Source organism: Lissotriton helveticus, chromosome 3_1 (genome assembly GCF_964261635.1).
Source record: "Lissotriton helveticus chromosome 3_1, aLisHel1.1, whole genome shotgun sequence".
NCBI classification, from domain to species: domain Eukaryota; kingdom Metazoa; phylum Chordata; class Amphibia; order Caudata; family Salamandridae; genus Lissotriton; species Lissotriton helveticus.
The window spans coordinates 743,293,781-743,313,477 of NC_136061.1; the positions used below are offsets into that span (position 1 = coordinate 743,293,781).

The window sequence follows — 19,697 nt, forward strand, 5'->3', positions numbered from 1 at the left end:
AGGAGGTGTCTTCGACGACCAGGATGGAGGCACGAGCTGTCCCACGCAGGCTCTCGCTGTCGGCGGTGTTGGATCCGGAATCGGCGTCAATAGGCCTTGGCAAAGGCAACCCACGCGGTGAGTGGAGAAAGCGTCTGGTGCGGACTAGGAGAGTCCGGGGTGCCCCTCTTTTGGAAGGGAGCAAGGGCCAGTCTGGAGCAACCAGACCAGCAGCAAAGATTCAAAGGTTCGTCGTCTAGGAGGCCACTAGCCAGCCGGCAAGTGACCAGACAACGCGTCGAGCAGCAATCAAGCAGAAGGGCCCCACGCAGATCTCGTGGATGCTGGAGGGCTGATCTTCGGTGCAGGGGCTGCTCGGGGATGGGGCTTCTCAGTCCCCAAAGCACTTGGTCGAGTTTACCTCGGGAGTCATGCTGGAAGCGAAGTGCAGTCTCTTCCAAGATGGCCGGTCCCACATGTCTCGTCACACCCACGGGTCTCAGCTTTGCTGTAGATGTGAGTTGAGGTCGGAGAGGTCTGGGAATCCGGGTCTCAAGGGAAGACGACAAAGTGAAGCCGCTGGACGCTTGATGGTGCCTGCTTGTGCAGGGTGGACACTCCTTGCCCACAAGGGAGACTTCTTCAGTCTTCTGTGGAGCAGAATGTCGAAGTCCAGAGTTTCTTCTTGTAGAGTAGTTCAGGATTAATCTAACTTGGAATGGGACCAGCTCCTACCTTTATCCTGCTAAAGGGGGCTGCACTACTGACTAGGTCCCTCCCCTGGGTGGGACCAGGAAGGGGGGTGGGTACACCCCCTATCCTTTGTCCGGTTTCCCGCCAGAGCTGGGGCAGGGATGCCCCAGCAACTGGTTTGAACCGGTGTATGCACAGGACACCTTGTGTGCCCCGGGCATGTCTCATTCCTTTCAGGCCTATCCTACCCAATACACAAAATCCTGTCTGGGGTGGTGCTAGCACCTCCCAAGGCAGGAAACCCTTTGTCCAAGCCTCCCTCGCTGGAAGGACTCCCAGCAGCAGGAGGTCAGACTTGTGTCTGTGGTGGTGGCATCCATTTTGTGATGCCAAGGCTCGAGTTAACTTTAACCGGGGTTCACAGTTACATACATGTCGTGTCCCTCTAGAAGGGTAGAATGCTATCCCCGTCGCCAGAATTGGCGAGGGGGTAGTATTCCAATCGTATGACACCTTACTCGACATGTTTTGATAATGCTATACCAGAGTTAGCATTTAACCGCGAGGATTATAATGCACTTAAGAGTATATGGTATAGCCTTATCATGGAACAGCTATTAGGACTTGGTTCCGCAAGCTGCAAACGGGCTCAGCTCATGCCAGAGCACCATCTCACATAATTCCAAGCACTGCCTTCAGGATTGATAAGGCCTGCTATAGGAGTGACTGATAGGAATATATGTGTCCATTTTAGGGTTAGATATAGGTATACTATATCTACAGCAAAGGGTGATTACACCACCTTGCCCCAGCTGTCGTGCAGCCAGTTGTGTCTATTTTAGATGGCCAGCCAGGGGTGGCATAATACATGCTTCAGCCCCTGGTAGGCCCTGGTACACCTATGCCCTGGATACCTAAGGTATACTGTACAGGGACTGATAAGGTGGCCCAGTACCAATTGGTAAATGCACCTAAGGTACATGGTTGTCAATTTAGAGAGAGAACAGCTAGGCTGTGGGTCTGATTAGCATGCCCACAGCCAGGGAAAGTCGTACACCAGTGAAGCAAAAAGCAAAAATCTGGGGTGACCATAGGATTGCAGACCCCACTCTCCTACAACGCCCTGATGTACCAGCCACCGCCAGAGGCGCAGAGCCTCCTGGCATAGGGTCCACGACCCCACCCCGCCCTGTATGTTGCAGTACCACATGGACGCGTCCATCACAACTACGTGCTCCGGTTGGGGTAGGGAGAGGTATCTGCCGCTGACCCAATCGTGGTCCGTGAGCCACCACTGCAACTGTCTTGCAGTGCCCTCCGAGATCAAGACATGGTCGGACAAGTTGCCCTGATGCTGGGCCCACTGAAACTTCAGGTCCCACTGCTGAGCCCGCATCCGCCACCGGGCGTGATGCACCAGAAGGATGCAGGAGGCCATCAGCCCCAGAAGCCGCAGCGCCAACCTGACCGACACTCGGGATAAAGGCTGAAAGATCGGAATCAGAGCCTGAATATCCCGAACCCGCTGTTCTGGAGGATAAACCCGAAACTGCGCCGAGTCCAGAACCGCTCCGATGAAGAGGAGCCTCTGAGAGGGACACAGGTGTGACTTCGCACATTGATGGAGAAACCCAGCAGGTGCAGGAGGTCGGCCGTAGTCTGGGGTGGCTGACGGCTGTCTGGGGCGAGCCCGCCTTCAACAACCAGTCGTCAGGGTAGGGGAAGACTGAAACCCCTAACCTGCGCAGATGAGCTGCGACCACCGCCATCACTTTCGTGAACACCCGAGGGGCGCTGGTAAGGCCGAAGGGGAGCACGGTAAACTGAAAGTGCTCGTGGCCTACAATTAACCGCAGGTAACGCCGGTGGGCCGGCAGGACGGGGATGTGAAAATAAGCGCCCTGCAAGTCCAACGCTACCATCCAGTCTCCAGGGTCTAGGGCAGCTAAGACCTGAGCCATCTTGAACTTCTCCTTCCGGGGAGAAAGCCATTGACGTTCCGTAGGTCCAAGATAGGGCGTAGGCCGCCTTTGCCCTTCTTGAGTACCAGAAAGTAGTGGGAGTAACAACCACACCCTACTTCCGGCCCAGGAACGCGCTCGATGGCCCCCTTGACCAAGAGGGCCGTAACTTCCTCTTGCAGAAGTTGCAAGTGATCCCCCGACACGTGGTGGTATTGCGGTGGCATGGCTGGAGGGGTCGTCTCGAAGGGGAGGGAGTAGCCCCTTCGGACGATTTGCAGCACCCACATGTCTGACGTGACAGTGCGCCAGTGGAAGTGGTGATGGCGAACCCTGTCCCCCACTGGCGTCACATGGACCTGAAAGCACGGACTAGGAGGGTTTTGAGGCTGATGCTGCAGGGGGAGGTGTGGACTGGCCTCGCCGTTGTCCCCGACCGCCGCCTCGGCGGTTTCCACGTCCGCCACCGCGCTGGATGGTAGTCTGCGGCCCGTGGCTGGCAGGACGTGTGGGGGCACCCCTTCCTTGGCCACGAAAGGGGCGAAAGGCAGCCGTTTGCTGGTGCGGGGCCGAGAGGCCCAAGGACTTGGCCGTAGCCCTGGAGTCCTTAAAGCGCTCAAGCGCATGGTCTGCCTTATCGCCAAAGAGGCGACGGCCATCAAACGGCATGTCCATAAGTGTGTTTTGGACATCAGCCGAGAAGTTGGCAGACCTCAACCAGGCGTGTCGACGAATCGCCACCGTCGTTGCCATCGCTCTGCCTAGTGAGTCAGTAGTGTCCAGCCCACACCGGATGGAATAACGCGCCGCATTTCGACCCTCCACAAGGGCTTGCCCGAGTTTAGCCCGGACCTCCACCGGTCCTTCTGGCAGCACGTCCGCGACCGTATCCCACAGAGAGTGGGTGTAGCGGCCCAAGAGGCATGGGGTGTTGACTGACCGCAATCCTAAACTCAGGGAGGAGAATACTTTCTTTCCGTATTGCTCGTACCTCTTGGATTCCCGGTCGGGGGGAGCCGACGGGAATGCGGTCTGGGAATTAGAGGCCTTGATGACCAGGCTCTCGGGAGTGGGGTGGGTAGACAGAAAGCAAGGGTCCCCCGGAGCCAGGCGGTGGCGCCTGGCCACGTTCCTATCCACAGGCTGACCTGTGGCGAGCTTGGACCAAGTGCCTAGAAGAACGTCTGATAAGGCCTCATTAAACGGCAGCAGAGGCTTGGCCGAGCTTGCCTGCGGTTTAAGGACCTCAGTGAGGAGAGGTTAGTCCTCACGGCCGCGACGGGGAGCTCAAGGCCCAAGGCCTTGGCTGCCCTCATCAGCACCACGCTATAGGCAGCCCCCTCCTCCGTAGCCACGCTAGGAGGAAAGACAAAACCAGTGTCGGACGAAGTGTCCAGACCACTGGCATTCCCAAGCTCTCCTTTCCAGTCCGCAGAAGACTGACACTCACATGCCAGAGGGTCCTCAGACCCCTGCCAATCCCCCTCATCACCCATCGCCTGGTACTCAGGCTCAAAAGATGGGGCTGGGTCGAGCAACCTCATGGCCATGAAGAAGTCATCAATCTCCCTCGGCATCGCGTTCTGCCCAGCGAACGGCGGGTATGGAGCAGGCCGCGACACCTGCGGCTCCAGCGGAGCCGCTTGGGCGGAGTCGCCCAAACCCCCGGCCGCATCGCACGAGCGTCGTTGGGAGTCAGAAGAGCGATGGTGCCTCTTCGACTTCTTGTGCCTCTTACCTGAAGACTTTGAGCCCGAAGACCGATGACGACTCCCGGAACTGTGGTGACTCGGGCCCCGCGACCTCCTTTCGGACCGGGACCTCGAGCGGCGCGGGGCGGACTGCCGGAGCTCGAGTCGCTTGCGGTACCGCTCCCATCTAGCCTTAGATGTCAGGGCCCGGCAGTCGGAACAGGATTTGTCGTTGTGGTCCGGGCCTAGACAGTGCAGGCACCGGCGATGGGGGTTGGTGACCGAAATCAGTCGGTTGCAGTCGGCGCAGGGCTTGAACCCGGGCATTCCCACAGGCACCGTCTGAGTCGTGAGACTTCGAAAGTAGATAAAAAAGGATCGTAAAAAGTTAGTCAAAAATTGACTAGGGTACAACTTTTTCCGGATCTGCGCTTGCTGGCGCGGAAAAGAGAAGAACTGACGTCAGCGCGCAGAGGCGGCGTCTAAGTACTCCGACGACGTCATCACGGCGCCCACGACGCCGATGACGGACGCCGAGCCGCGGACGACTCCTACCGACGTGCATGGGTACTGCTACCAAAAATTTCCGGATCCAGTCTGACGCCTGGGGATATTCTAAGGTAAGGAACCTAATACTAACCTGTTTCTTTCAGATACCATCGGCAACACAACATGCATTGTACCTCTATGGTTACATAGTAGAATTCAAAAATATTTGAAAAGCATGAAATATTAAGCAACATCATCTACTTATTTACTGGTTGTGTGCCTGTATCATGAACATATATTTTCAAAATGTACAGCATTGCATTTGACTACTTAAAAAAGTTCATAACAATAAGAAAATTGTACATACAAAATGGGCGGTCAGTATTCGATATTCCGCCAAGTATTAGTATTGACTCTATGGCCTACAATCGGACTCCAACATATTTTTACACAGAACCATTTACATAGATAAATCGAGTGCAATAATTTTGTCTGTGGTATTGATAGCTTGACAATGATTACAGGAAAGCTCTAGAGTATAAACATGTAATAAACCAATACCCATATCAGATATATTTTCATATGTGTTTAATAAAACATATTCAGAGAGAATAGGAGACATTGTTACACAGAAACAGAAAGCTTGTGCATAGCAAAAGTCTTAAAGAAAAATCGGTTTGGAACAGCTTAAATGACAAGACATTGTCTCCATATCACAGGAAAAAACAGATCTCAGTTTACGCAACAGCTTAGCTGAACAGTACAGCCGTACATTCTTCTAGACTGTTGAGCCCCTTACTTGATACTGTCACATCAGAACATCCAACGACATTCGGTTTGGCTTAACATGTTCGTAATGTCACCTCCCCTGCGTGGAGTTTTTACCAATTCAATCACTTGCCATCTTAGATCAGAGGGCGTGTGATTGTGTTCCAAAAAATGTGACACCAGAGGTGCATGTTCATTTCTGCAATGAATGCACAAGAAATGCAGCGCCATGGATAAGACTGGTAAAAGCCAGTCGCTAAAAGAAACTCACAACATTTAAAATCTAACAGATCCCGGAATTCCTCTTAGGTTATGTCTATCAACACTTATTTGTAAATAGACATTTAGCTTTACAAGATCCACTACTAAGTGAAAGAAAAATGCCACATGAAGTCAGGGGATGTAAGCAATCCCTTAAATCAAGTCCAAATGATAAATATTGATTATGGTTTAACCTACCTCAGGCTCATTTAATAATAGCTGGAAAACTTTGACCCGATATTCCCCTTTCTTCAGTGCTCTGCCGAGTCGAATCGTGATCTGAAAATTAAAATGATTATTAAAAAAAGACAAAAATGTAATGCACACCAAATATGTCATTGCAAGCACTTCAAAGTGTATATACTGAGTAGCACACGTGGCAATATTAAAGTAGCAGCATTGCCCAACTCAAAACAGTCACAAAACACCTTACCCCACTTTCGAATGCACTTAGTGTGGGTGAAATGAAAGAGTGCAGTTTTTGTAATAAACACAATAGAAAAAGATGTTCAAAATAGCAACCTTTCACTATTCTTTTACCCTAGCTACACTTTCCAATAACTTTTGGAAGTCCAGGGGACAACGCGCGCTTCTCAGGCCTGTTTCTGAGTTCGAAAGAAAGGTAGGTCATGCAAGAATTTAGAATCGACTGAAAGGCAGAAATGATTGAAAAATTGTAACTTTGCCATTCACTCGTTTTTGAATCTGACCAAGTTGCCAGTGGCCAAAGATCAAACCTAGCTAAAGATTACACGTCTACAGACAAGAACACAGGCAACAGTTCTTTTATTTCGGTCTTATTACTAGTTCAGAGTTGAAGCACCTCACTGTATGAGCTTGAAAAGCTATGATATCCTGAAGGACACACACATTTCATCCTGCACGTTACTGTCACAAAAACCCACACTGACAGAAGTGCACATTGTGAGAAGTTGGCCTGATATATGATGTTCACTATTCTAGTGAGCACCTTGCACCAGTCCAAACAACCCTTATGGTGATGGTTGTAAGTCAACCTTATAGACCAGCTATCCTAGAGTTAGCGTGGACAGAACAGTCTTAGGCTAAAAGACTCTTGAGGGCGTGTAAAGCCAGCTGTTTTACCATATGTACCCCCTGGAATACCAAGTGAAAGGACACCACACAGGATATATAAAATATATATATTTATTTATTTACTAACACACTCCTCTGAACTCTTTATGAGATCAGAGGCCAAAGCACATAAGTTACACTGAGAAATACTTTAAATAGCACAATTTACAGTTAGGCCCTAGGGGCGCGTAAAACCATATACTAAGTAAGTGGTATAAGAACCACGATCCGGGAAAAGGAAAGGCCTAGGGCCTAGAGGATCGCTGGGGCTACACTACCTGACCCTTAGGTTAGGAGTAGGAGGCCCACAGGCGGCGCGTGCAGAGTCAGTACTCTCACACGAGAGTCGATAGAAAGTCAATGGAACGTAAAAAGGTAAGTAATTAAGTTTTAGAACACTTCCGGTCTAACTAGTATTACACAAGTAGCAAAACTGGACACTAGGATAGTCAATCCCTACAGGAGCACCATAGTACTCGCGCTACCTCACCCACGGGCTGTGGGTGCATAGGTGTCAAAGTGTGTCGGGTTTTCTCGTCTTTTCCTATGGAGCCTCGGAAGAAGATGCTGCAGACGTTCCGGAGGAAGATGTCCGGGTGGATCCAAGGGTGGATCGGAGTTGAAGAAGACCTGAAAGCAGAGGGGACAGAGTCTAGGTCACTAGCCAGTGACAGAGTGGAACCAGGAAAGAACTAGATGTCGTCGAGGAGCAAATCAGGTGCTGTCGTGAAGCTTGTTGTTGCAGCCACGCGGACCAGGAGGCGTCGAGGACGACCAGGTGCTGGAGAGAAGTTGTCCCACGAAGGTTCTCGCAGATGGAGGGGTCGACTTCAAGATTGGAGCCAACAAGCCTAAGCAAAGGCAACCCACGCAGGATACACAAAAGGCTTCTGGTGCAGACCAGGAGGGTCTGAGGTACTTCACCTTTTCAGGGAAGCGAGGGCCAGTCTGGAGCAACCAGACCAGCGATGGATTTTCACAAGGATCGTCATCAGAGGGCTACTAGCCAACGGGCCAGCAACCGGACAACGCGTCGAGCAGAACACAAGCAGAAAGGCCCCACGCAGATCTCGTGGAGTGCTGGTCTTCGGTGCAGGTGGAGCTCGGTGTCGGGGTGTCTCAGTCCCCAGTGTCCATAGTCCTGAGTCATCTGCGGCGTACCTCAAGGATCCTCGCTCAGCCATACCCTCTTCAAAGTCTACATGAGCCCCCTCGCGGCCATCGCACGCCAACACAACCTTAACATAATTTCCTACGCCGACGACACCCAGCTGATCCCCCCTCACCAACGACCCCGCCACCGCCAGAGCCAGCCTACACGAAGGAATGAAAGATGTCGCTGAGTGGATGAAGAACAGCCGCCTGAAACTAAACTCAGACAAGACGGAAGTCCTCATCCTAGGATAATCCCCCTACGCCTGGGACGACTCCTGGTGGTCCCCTGCCCTGGGCACCACCCCCAAGCCAACGGACCACGCACAAAACCTGGGCTTCATCCTGGACTCCTCCCTCTCGATGACCAAACAAGTCAATGCCGTCTCGTCATCCTATTTCAACACCCTGCGCATGCTCCAAAAGATCTTTCGATGGATCTCCACCGAAACCAGGAAGAAGGTCACCCAGGCACTCGTCACCAGCCGACTGGACTACGGGAACACCCTCTACGCGGGAACCACAGCCAAACTACAGAAAAGACTCCAGCGCATACAGAACGCCTCCGCACGACGCGTCCTGGCCATCCCCCGCCACAACCACATCTCCGCCCACCTGAGAGACCTGCACTGGCTCCCCGTCAGCAAGAGGATCCAGTTCAGACTCCTCACCCACGCACTCAAGGCTCTCCACGACCTGGGCCCCAAGGACCTCAACAACCGCCTCACTTTCTACACGCCCACCCGCCAGCTGCGATCGACCAGCCTCACCCTCTCCACCATTCCACGCATTCGCAGAGCCACCGCCGGAGGAAGATCCTTCTCCTACCTGGCAGCCAAGACATGGAACTCCCTCCCCATCCACCTACGGCTGACCCAGGACCATCTCTCCTTCAGGAAGCAACTCAAGACCTGGCTTTTCGAGCAGTAACGGACCCCTCCCCCCCCCAGCGCCTTGAGACCCTAGCGGGTGAGTCGCGCGCTATATAAATTGATTGATTGACCACAAATTGATAATGTCCTCCTGGGGTCGAAAATGCTGTCTTGGCTTTTGCATGCTCAGCTAATCTGATTTGCCAGTAGCCTGCTGTCAGTTCAAGTGTGCTCAAGAACTTGGCAGAAGCCAATCTATCAATGAGCTCATCTGCCCTGGGGATGGGATGGGCATCTGTCCTAGTGACAGCATTGAGACCTCTGTAGTCCACACAAAACCTCATCTCTCTCTTACCATCTTGGGTGTGAGGTTTTGGCACCAGGACTACTGGACTGGCCCAAGGGCTCTCTGAGGGCTCAATAACTCCCAGCTCCAACATATTTTGGACCTCTGTCCTAATGCAGTCCCTGACATGGTCAGGTTGCCTGTAGATTTTACTCTTGACAGGCAGACGGTCACCAATGTTCACCTCATGGGTGCACCAGTTTGTCTGACTTGGGGTCAGGGAAAACAGATGTCTGAAGGACTGAAGAACTTGTCTGCAGTCCTGTTGCTGATGTTCAGAGAGGCTGTCAGCAAAGACTACACCATCTACTGACCCATCATCAGGGTTCTGAGTAAGCAGGTCTGGGAGAGGGTCACTCTCTTCCTCCTGCCCCTCATCTGTAGCCATGAGCAAGCCCATGTCAGCCCTGTCGACAAATGCTTTAAGTCTGTCGATAAGCCTGCGGTTCTTTATAAGAGGATCCAAACATGTTGTGCGCACGAGGAAGAGGTTGACAAGTGCTTTTGAGGATCCGCATCAAAGATGCGTCGTGCAGCAGAGGTGATGCGTCGGTACCGAAGTGAGGTGCGACTGCGGTGCAAAGTCCTGATGTATCAACGTTGAGGATCCTGCCGATGGGGCTTGATGTTAATTCTGGTGTCAAGAATGTGAGACATCACTGGTATAGCGGGGCATCCAAGATGGTCGCGTGAGCCGCCCTTCGCAAATATCCTGACTATATCCTGATTCTGAAGATGGGCTTTTGAAGGCAACCTTTGGCTGACCTGAATATTCGTTTCAAAATTGAAATCGGACGTCGGGAGCCGCTTCTACATCGACTCGAACTTTTACGGCCTGCCCCGGGACGAGGCCGGGGCCCTGTTGCTCTGCTGACCGAGGAGTAGTTGAACAACAACAGCCAGAGGGGTCTTCCCCCAGGCGGCCTCATTTCAACTTTCAGTTTTGCTTTCCTACCCCGGGTTCTCCTTGACTGGCATTCTCTCAGATCCACCCCCGATCCGGCTTGGCTTCGCTCTACTGCTGAGTATCTTCTTCCGTGCGCGTTGGGCCTCCAGCCCTATTGGCATTTTCGTTAATTTGGCCCACTTTCGTATACTTTTGGCCTCATTGCGATCGGCCATTTTCACCAGGTCTCGAGGGCCCCTCCGGGGCCCTATTTCCAATATGGCCAGCAGACCGGACACCGAGAGGCGCAAGACAAAAACGCCTCTCCGAGGGGGACGTACTCAAACCAACGTGATGGATCGCTACACCCATCCTAAAGGATCCCCCAGTGGCTCTGGCCGTACTCCTGAAGACCCCATGGTAGATCCTGCTGCGCCTACGAAGGTATCGCTTCAGGACTTCATGAGTGCCATCACCAGTATGAAGGCCTCCATGGGACAACAGTACGAGGCCCTCGCCTCCAAGATTGATATGGTGCCTGTCGATGTCACGCTGATTAGAGCGGACCTGGCGAAGACTAATGAGAGGGTCAAGGCGTTGGATTTGAAGACCTCCAGCCTGACTACTGATGTCACGGACGTACAGACTGAGATCGGCAACTTGCGTTCTTCACAGGACTTGATGGCCCGTCGGCTTGAGGATTCTGAAAATCCCGAGGACTCCGCCACCGACCTCCTGGTGGAAGATCTGGTCCTGAATTACCTCGCCCCCGCCGGACTCAGTAAATTCTTTGCTGTCGAACGGGCCCATCGATTTCCGGGCGGGAAGCTGAAGCCGGGTGCCCCCCCCCACCCCCCGAGACCCATTATTGCCAAACTCTTCCACTTTCGGGATAGAGACGCTATCCTTCGAGCTTCTCGGGAGAGCGGCCCTGTGAAGTTTGAAAACGCAACTGTGAACTTCTATCCCGACTTTACTCCACTGGTTCAGCGGCAGAGAATAGGGTTTCAGGGAGTGAAGCGACGGCTGCGCGATTTAGGCCTTAAGTACGCCATGTTGTTTCCAGCCAGACTTCGGATTGAATATGAGGAACGAACATTTTTCTTTGATCGTCCGGACAATGTCAGTGACTGGCTTGATTCCTTACCAAAAAGAGATGATCGAACTGAGCACCCCGGTGGCGCCGACGGTGGCTCGCTGGAGCAGGAGTGACATTGTGGTTCCCGACGTCTGAACTTTCCAACTGTTTGTCAGCTGAGTTTGGATATTTGTTCTTTTGTTCTATTTTAGGTTGGCCCGAGGGTGGCGGGGGTATAAGGGGACTGTTCCTCCTCCTGGGTTCTTTGTGTAGATTAGTTTCATGATTGGGCGACAGGCACACTGCAAGTTGGGGTGGCTTTTGAGTCGTACGCAGTGGTGCAGGGTGGGGGGCGTTGTAACGGGCTTAAGTTGGGGGGTGGTGGGGGGTGTTCGTGTGTTTGTTCCTTTTCACAAGGCATCGTATTGTTTTCTCATCTGTGTCGATCATTGGGTCCTGTGAGGGGTGTGCTCTGGTTCCTTCTCGGGGATGGGGAGTAGTGAGTTGAGACTGCTGTCCTGGAATGTCAATGGTTTGGGAGACAGGATAAAACGAGGGGCTGTGTTGCAGTTCCTTAGACGTCATTCCCCGATATTGTTCTTTTGCAAGAAACGCATTTAATTGGTAACGCATGCCAGGCTATGAATAGACGTGGATACGACTAGTCGCTCACTATGGATTCACCTCCGGCTCCAGAGGGGTGGGTATTCTAATCCGGTCCTCTCTCACTTTTGAAATTGATGAGGTAATACTCGACGACAGGGGGCGCTACGCTGCGCTCACTGGTAGATGGGAGGGTAAGACACTTTCTATACTCACACTGTATGTCCCTCCGGGCCTGCAGGTGTCGACCTTTGCTGACCTTGGACGGCTCATACTGGGGCTTCCTGATGGTCTTCTGATCCTGGGTGGAGACTTTAACTCCGTGGTCTCTGGCACTTTGGATCGCTACCCTCCTAGGGATTTAGCTAGGTCTCAATTATGGCTGACTGACCTACTGGACACCTTTGGGCTTATAGATAGTTGGAGGTTGATGCACCCTACGCAGCTGCAATATACTTTTCACTCCGGGGCCCATCCAGGTTAGATTATTTTTTAATGCCAGCAGCGCAATCTTCCTCCATCAGAGAGATTCGTCATCTTCCAAGGGGCATTTCTGATCACTCCCCTCTGTGGCTTTGTGTTGAGGCTGGGGTGGGTGGCGAGGGTAGAGTGGCTCCCATAAATCCCTGGTATCTCCGCAATCCTAAAACCCGCTCTGAACTGCTGAAATCTATTGACCATTACTTCGATGAAAATGTGGGGTCTGTTTCTTCTTCTATTTCACTGTGGGGGAAAAAAAAAAAGAATGTGAGACATAGCACATGCAATCGGTCGGTTCGGATGAGCGGTGAAGCTATAATGCGGATATTCATTGACGAGGATGCGAGAAGCTTGCACCAGGTAAAGCTTGGCGCAGCAGTAGTTCGGAATGCGATGTGTCGGTCCCAGATGCAGGACGCTCCAGCGATAATAGCCCTTTGCAATAGGTCCAATCCACAAAATGCTTCGGTTCTGTTCGAAGATGTGCTTCTCAGCGGAGAAGATGCGCCGGTTCTACTTGGGGATGCGTCACTCAGCAGAGGATGCATCGGTTTCAATGGAGATATTACTTAGGTCCACTTTCAAGGGTCAAGGACTAGGGTGGCACCACTTGGCAGGGCAGACTCACAGATGGCAGGGTCTAGGTGCAGAAGCAGGTTGGTTGGAAGTCTTTATATATCCCTGAGACTTAAGATCAGGAGGCCAGCCAGATAGCCCTTGGAGTTACTCTGGGTTCAAGTGATGCAGGCCTAGACCTTCTCACCCAGGCAGGAGGGCAGCAGGTCTGCACAGCAAAGCAAGAATGCAGCAGAGTGGCAGTCCTTTCAGCAGCACAGCAGCCCTTCTACTTGGAAAAGTCTTCACAAATTAGAGGTCCAGTACTTATACTCAGTTGTTACTTTGAAGTGTGGGAGACTTCATAGACATGCCTTTAAAGTGCACAGTGGTCCATCCTTCCTGCCCTGGCTTGAGACTCACTACGGGGGGTATGAAGCCCCTTTTGTGGGGACAGGACACAGCCTATTCAGCTGTAAGTGAGGCTGGGTCCAGCTCCTCCCTCCCAGCCTGCTAGGATGGCCCATCAAGTCACACCAAAGCTTCCATTGTGTGTAGCTGTCTAGGGTGAATACACAAAGCCCACCCAGACCAGACATGTGATCAGAAAATAGGCAACAGGGGCAAAATGGATAAAGTAAGAAAATAGCAACTTTCTAAAAGTGCCATTTTCAGAATTGCTATTTAAAATGTGACTTCAGCAGGAGTTTGGATTTCAATTTGGGATTCCAGAGACACCAAACTTGAAAAGTCTATACCTTCACAACTGGGAGTTACACTTATAATATGTAATAAGGTAATACCAATGTTATCCTATGGGAGAATGGCATTACAGTAGTTAAAAACTAATTTAAGAGTTTTTTACTACAAAGACATGCAAAACTTAAAAGTACATGTCCTGCTTTTTAAAAGCATTCCACCCTAACCTTTGGGTTGTCTAGGGCCTACCCTAGGGGTGACTTATGTGTACAACACGGGAAGGTATGGCCCTGGCAAAAGGTTTATTTTACCAGATGAAAATGGCAGTCTACTCTGTACACACAGGCTCTGCAACGGCAGGCCTGATTTACGGTTAGAGGGCTACTTCAGTCGGTGGCACAATATGCGCTGCAGGCCCACCGTAGCATTTAATTTACAGGCCCTGGGCAGATGTGGTGCACTTTACTAAGGTCTTATAAGTAAATTAAATATGCCAATTGGGGATGAACCAATATCACCATGTTTTAGGGAGAGAGTACATGCACTTTAGCACGCACAGGTTAGCAGTGGTAAAGTGCTCAGAGTCCTAATGGCAGCAAAACAAAAACAGTGTCAGAATAAGTGGATGAGGAAGGCAAAAACTTGGTGGAAGACCACCCTAATGCTGTCAGGTCGAACAACAACCATTTTTGAACACCATGAAGCACTAACCCAGAGTTATATTGTGAAAGAAGAAGCCCTATATTTAGTCACAGCCATCCACTTTTAGGCTTTGGGAGGCCACAAGGCACTGAAAGGGAGAAAAAGGGTTTCTTGAAAGTGAACTACCAGGGTGGACAATCACCTATTGCGCTTCTGTGTTTTATTCGAGTGTTGAGCTTGGCATCCCTGCACTACTCACCAGCCTATAACTGCTCACTTTTGCTTGTACATAGAATCAAGTGCTGACGAGGTAGTGCTTGGCCCAGTTTGGAGAGCAGGACAGACCTCAATACATCAGAGACAAACAACCTCAACCCCCACAGGTTAGGATTCTGCAGCTAAATAGCTTTTTGTTTAACTGTTTAATTCAAAGTTTTTCAAACAACAAGTTACTTACCTTCGGTAACGATATATCTGTAAGAAACATTAGTTAGTTACAGATTCCGTACCTTAGATGTGCCCCCAGGTGTCAGACTGGATCCAGAAAGTTTTTCGTCAGTAGTACCTCTGCGCCTAGGACGGTGGCTTCGGTCGGCTCCGCGTTCGCCGTTGGAGTCGTGTCGCCTGGATGACGTAAGTTCTATACACGACTTTCGGCACCAGAAACGCAGAGCCATGCAAGACACTGACCACTGGTACACAAAACTAGGGCCCTGAAAGGATAAACTTAACCCTAGAAATCAGATTGCAGAACGGGGAGGATGGGTGGGGCGGTAAGGAATCTATAACTAATGTTCTTACAGATATATACTTAGCGAAGGTAAGTAACTTGTTCATCTTAAGCGTCAACATCTTGAACTTCTCCTTCCGGAGGAAGCAGTTGACGTTCCTGAGATCCAAGATAGGACGCAGGCCCTTCTTCTTGGGGACCATAAATTAGTGGAAATAACAACCACGGCCTACTTCTAGGACAGGAACACGTTCAATGGCTCCCTTGGGCAAAAGAGCCGTAACATCCTGCTGGAGAAGGGCCCGGTGATCCTCCGATATGCTGTGGTATTGCGGTGGCATGGCTGAAGGGGTAGGCCCAAAGGGGAGGGAGTAGCCCCTTCGGACTGTCTGCAAAACCCACCTGTGCATCGTGATGGTGCGCCATTGGGGGTGGTGATGGAGAATCCTGCCGCCCACTGGCGTTTGATGGCCTAAAATGTCAGACTAGGATGGTTTGGAGGCTGCTGCAGAGGGGGCGGGGGTTGGTGTACTGGCCTGTCCGCAGGGCCCTAGAACCACGACGGCTGTTAGCACGTCCCCGGCCGCACGAAGTTTGGGTAACTTGCTGCGGCCTGTTGCTCTGGGCGGAGACGTAGCGGGACACACCTTTCGTAGCCACGAAAGGGGCAAAAAGCAGAGTGCGCAGGGCGGGTGGAGAGGCCCAAGGACTTGGCCATAGCACACGAGTCCTTGAACCGCTCTAGAGGGTTGTCTGCTTTGTCACCAAAAAGGCGACGGCCATCAAAGGGCATGTCCATCAAGGTGTTCTGGACATCCCCCGAAAAGCGAGTCTATCTCATCCAGGCGTAGCGACGAAGTGCTACTGACTTTGAAATGGTCCTGCCCAGAGAGTCAGAGGTGTCCAGCCCACAATGGATGGTAAACTTCGCCGCATCCCTCCCAGCGGCGACAGCCTGGCGGAGCACTGCCCGGGCCTCCTCCGGACACTGAGGCAGCACCTGCGCAACCGTATCCCACACAGAGTGGGAATAATGGCCCAAGAGGCATGCGGTGTTTACGGACCGCAGTCCTAAGCTAGCTGAAGAGAAAATCTTCTTCCCTAGATGGTCCTGCTTCTTGGATTCCCTTTCCGGTGGAGTGGTAGGGAATGCGCTCTTGGAACTGGAGGCTTGGACCACCAAGCTCTGCGGGGTGGGGTGTTGGCATAGGAAAGTGGAGTCGACCGGGCGGTGGCGTCGTGCAATCATCCTGTCCATGTGAGGCCCAGTGTTGGGCCTGGACCACGTGCCCAAAAGGACATCAGTGAGGGCCTCATTAAAAAGGCAGCATGGGCTCCGAAGAGCTTGCAGCCGGTTGAAGCACCTCTGTCAGGACGTTAGTCCTCAATGCCACCGTAGGAAGCTCGAGGTTGAGAGCCTCGGCCGCCCTACGCAACACCACTGCGTACAACGCTCCCACCTCCGTAGCCACGGTAGGAGGAGACAACATGCCAAGATCAGGGGAGGTGTCTAGACCACTGGCATCCCCCAGTTCCTCTCTCCTGTCCTGTTCATCTAACTGGTCGGTCAGAGGGTCACTTGACGTTATGGTCGAAAAGGGACCCCAGGAGTGAACAGTGGCACAAAAACCCCTTTTGGCGCCTGATGGAGTGTCGGGCAACGCCGGTCCGGCTCCACGTCGGGATGGATGCGGGATTGGTGCCGGAGGAAGCTGCGCCGGTGGAGGTGTAATCCGGTCAACTGGCACCGATCCAGCTGTTAATCCAAGGGGGGCCTGCGGCGCCAGGGCCAGAGCCGTCGGTGGTTGAGGCCTAGGCGCCCCTAACCGAGTCAGCAGGGCCCGAAGGCATGCCAGCGGGTTTGGGATGCCCAAAGATGGCATGCATTGCCTCGTAGAACGTATGAAGTTGGACCGGGAGTCGCTTCGGGTCCCAGGAAGGGAGGGAAACACGGAGTCAACACTTCGTGCTCCTCACGCGGAGCAGTGGGGGGGGAGGGGGGAGCAGGGCACCACCGGCATCCCTCTTCGGGTCGACCGACCGACGAGGAGAAGTCGAAGAGGAGCGAAGACTTCGATGACTTGGATGAATGGTGGTGGCTCCATGACCGGTCCCTCGACCGTGACCTTGAACGGCGCGGAGCCGACTGCTGGCGCTCAAGCAGCTTTCGGGACTGCTCCCGCAAAGCTTTCGGCGCCATCGACCGGCAGTCGGAGCACAAATTGGGGTCGCGCTCCAGGCAAAAGAGGCACACGTGGGCAGATCCGTCACTGACACCAGTCGGTTATAGGATCCGCATGCCTTGAAGCTGGGCATCCCTCGTGCACCAGGAGTCGAAGACTCGAAAAAGAAGTCGACAAAAGTCGAGAAAGAAGTCAGTCAAAAAGTGACTGGAGGTACTGCTCATCCCGGATCCGCGCTGGCTGGTGCGGAAAAAGAAAGAACCGGCATCAGTGCATGAGGGCGGCGTCTAAGTAGCTGCCGCAACGTCATCCCGGCGACACAACGCCAACGACTAATGCAGAGCCGACCGACGCCACCTTCCGACAAGCAGAGGTACTGCAGATGAAAAACTTAAAAGATCCAGTCTGACGCATGGGGGTAATTCTAAGGTAAGGAATCTATAACTAACATGTTTCTTTCAGATGTACTATTTAACTACAACCACAACTGTCACTCCAGAATAAAATTAAGCTTAAATAACTTGAACAACCACCATAGCCAATTTCATCCAGACCAACTGAGCCCCTAGACATGTAGAGACACAAGAAGCCATCAAATAACTTTACAATTAAAAATCAATTTAAACTCCTCATTCAAATTGTGAAATATCAAATGTTATCAATATTAAGGAACCAGTAAGTTCATAGAGTTCCCTCTCCAAGTAGTTAAGGAATGAAAATGAGTCTTTGGAAAACAAGGTAAACATATTTGACAGAGTTATCTTTTCCATTGCTAGAAAGTCGCAGCTTCAACCAAGTCAATATCTACACGACTAGAGCCCATGCTTACTCCAATAGGTCAGCATGGTTTAAATGACTGCACCTAAAGCTATAGGTACACATTTGCCATTAGAAGATCTAGTGGAGCAATCCACAGGGTATACAAGACTCAGTAGAATTGTCATCAGATCTTGAGGAATGTAGCTGTCTTGGGGTAGGGGAGTTGGGGTTGTTTCTTAGTCTCAGGGGATGTTAGGTCCTGGCATGTCAATAACCTAACTCAGAGGGTTGCTTTCCTAACACAGTTGGACTGGGTTCTCCAAATGATTTGAAGTGTATATATCCTGCAATATGCGGAGCATGCATTCTATGTGGCGTCGCCAAAAGCTTCATGCATATTTAGTGCAGAGAGGTGTGCATATTGCGCTGTTACAGGAAACTCACTTACAGGCGCAGGAAGGGGCAGTGTTGCAGTGGCGATGGCAAGGTCAGATGTACTACACAACTTATTCTGCTTTAGCCAGAAGAGCGTTGGTGTGGGTGAGGGTGCCTTTCCATTGTAGGGAAAAGCTTATAGATCCAGAGGGCAGATTTGGCGTGGTCCTTGGGAAACTAGATGGGCGTGACATCGTTCTGGGTAGTATATATGCTCCCAACGTGGAGTAGCCAACCTTCTTTGCACAGTTGTCCACGAAGTTGGCACCTTACCTTACCGGGTCGGTTTTTGTGGGAGGGGGTTTTAATTGTGTAACAGATGTGGCTGTGGACCGCTCCCACCCCCCCCCCCCCCCTCCCTAATGCTCCCACCTATAAGGTTGCAGAAGCCAGGAGGACTTGGCAGGTCCGATGGAGCCTGGTGGATACCTGGCAGACCCAACATCCGGTTGACTGGGATTATTCCTATTTCTCTGCTTTGCACGACCTTCACGTGCGCCTGGTGGATTGTTGCGTACTCCGGACGACAGACCGGGGGCAGAGCAGTGAATATCTTGCCAGGACACAATCAGACCATAATCCAGTATATCTCCGGATGTGTTGGTCGCGAATTCGAGCTTGGATACGTACCTGCCAGCTCCGCCCAGAGATATTGGAGGACCCAGTGTTTCAGGAGGCGCTGAGTACGTCCATCACCCAATACTTTGAGGATAACGGGGGAACTGCCTCCACACCACTAGTGGAATGGGACGCCTTTAACCGCATGCGTGCGGGCGGAATTCCGCTCGCACGCTGAGATATGCGAAAGCGCATGTTACGTGACGAGCTGGGCTCGTCATCAGCGTAGCAGGAGGCTACCTCATGATGAGCCCAGCTCGTCATCAACGTCGAAGGGGTTAAGGTGGTGCTTCGGGGGCGCTGCATGTCTGAAATGGTGGGAGTGCGCAGAGTGCTGTTGGCGGCACTAGAAGAGGCCAATAACCACTTGCGGGATGTTGAGAAATGGCGCCCTGAAAATCCTCATGGACAGCGGCTTTGGAAGAGGCAATGGGGGTACTGGCGGGGCAGGTGGAGTGCCTAAGATGCTTCGACCACAAGGCATATCTAACACGCACATGTCGAGGGGGATAAGTCTGGAGCCTTGCTGGCCTGGCTGGCCAATCCAATGCGGAGGGGGTCGCCAATTTTGGAGATTCGAGATACGCAGGGAGGCGCCTGCTTCCCTCAAGCAGGAATAAATGAGCAGTGTTACGCCTTCCATAAGGAGTTGTACAGGAACAAGACTGACAGTACGGGGGCGGAATTAGAGGGCTTTACACGCGAACTCCAGCTCCTGCAAC

General features: G+C 52.1%; 1 protein-coding gene across 4 annotated transcripts in view; it reads right to left on the bottom strand.

Annotated features, from left to right (window-relative positions):
• The window catches only part of USP47 (ubiquitin specific peptidase 47), a 1,403,284-nt gene that overhangs the window by 313,888 nt on the left and 1,069,699 nt on the right, over positions 1-19,697 (bottom strand). For all 4 annotated transcript variants that reach the window (XM_078680933.1, XM_078680934.1, XM_078680932.1 and 1 more), the window contains one exon: positions 6,041-6,121. In XM_078680933.1, coding sequence (XP_078537059.1) covers positions 6,041-6,121 — 81 coding nt within the window. The remainder of the gene's footprint in view (positions 1-6,040; positions 6,122-19,697) is intronic.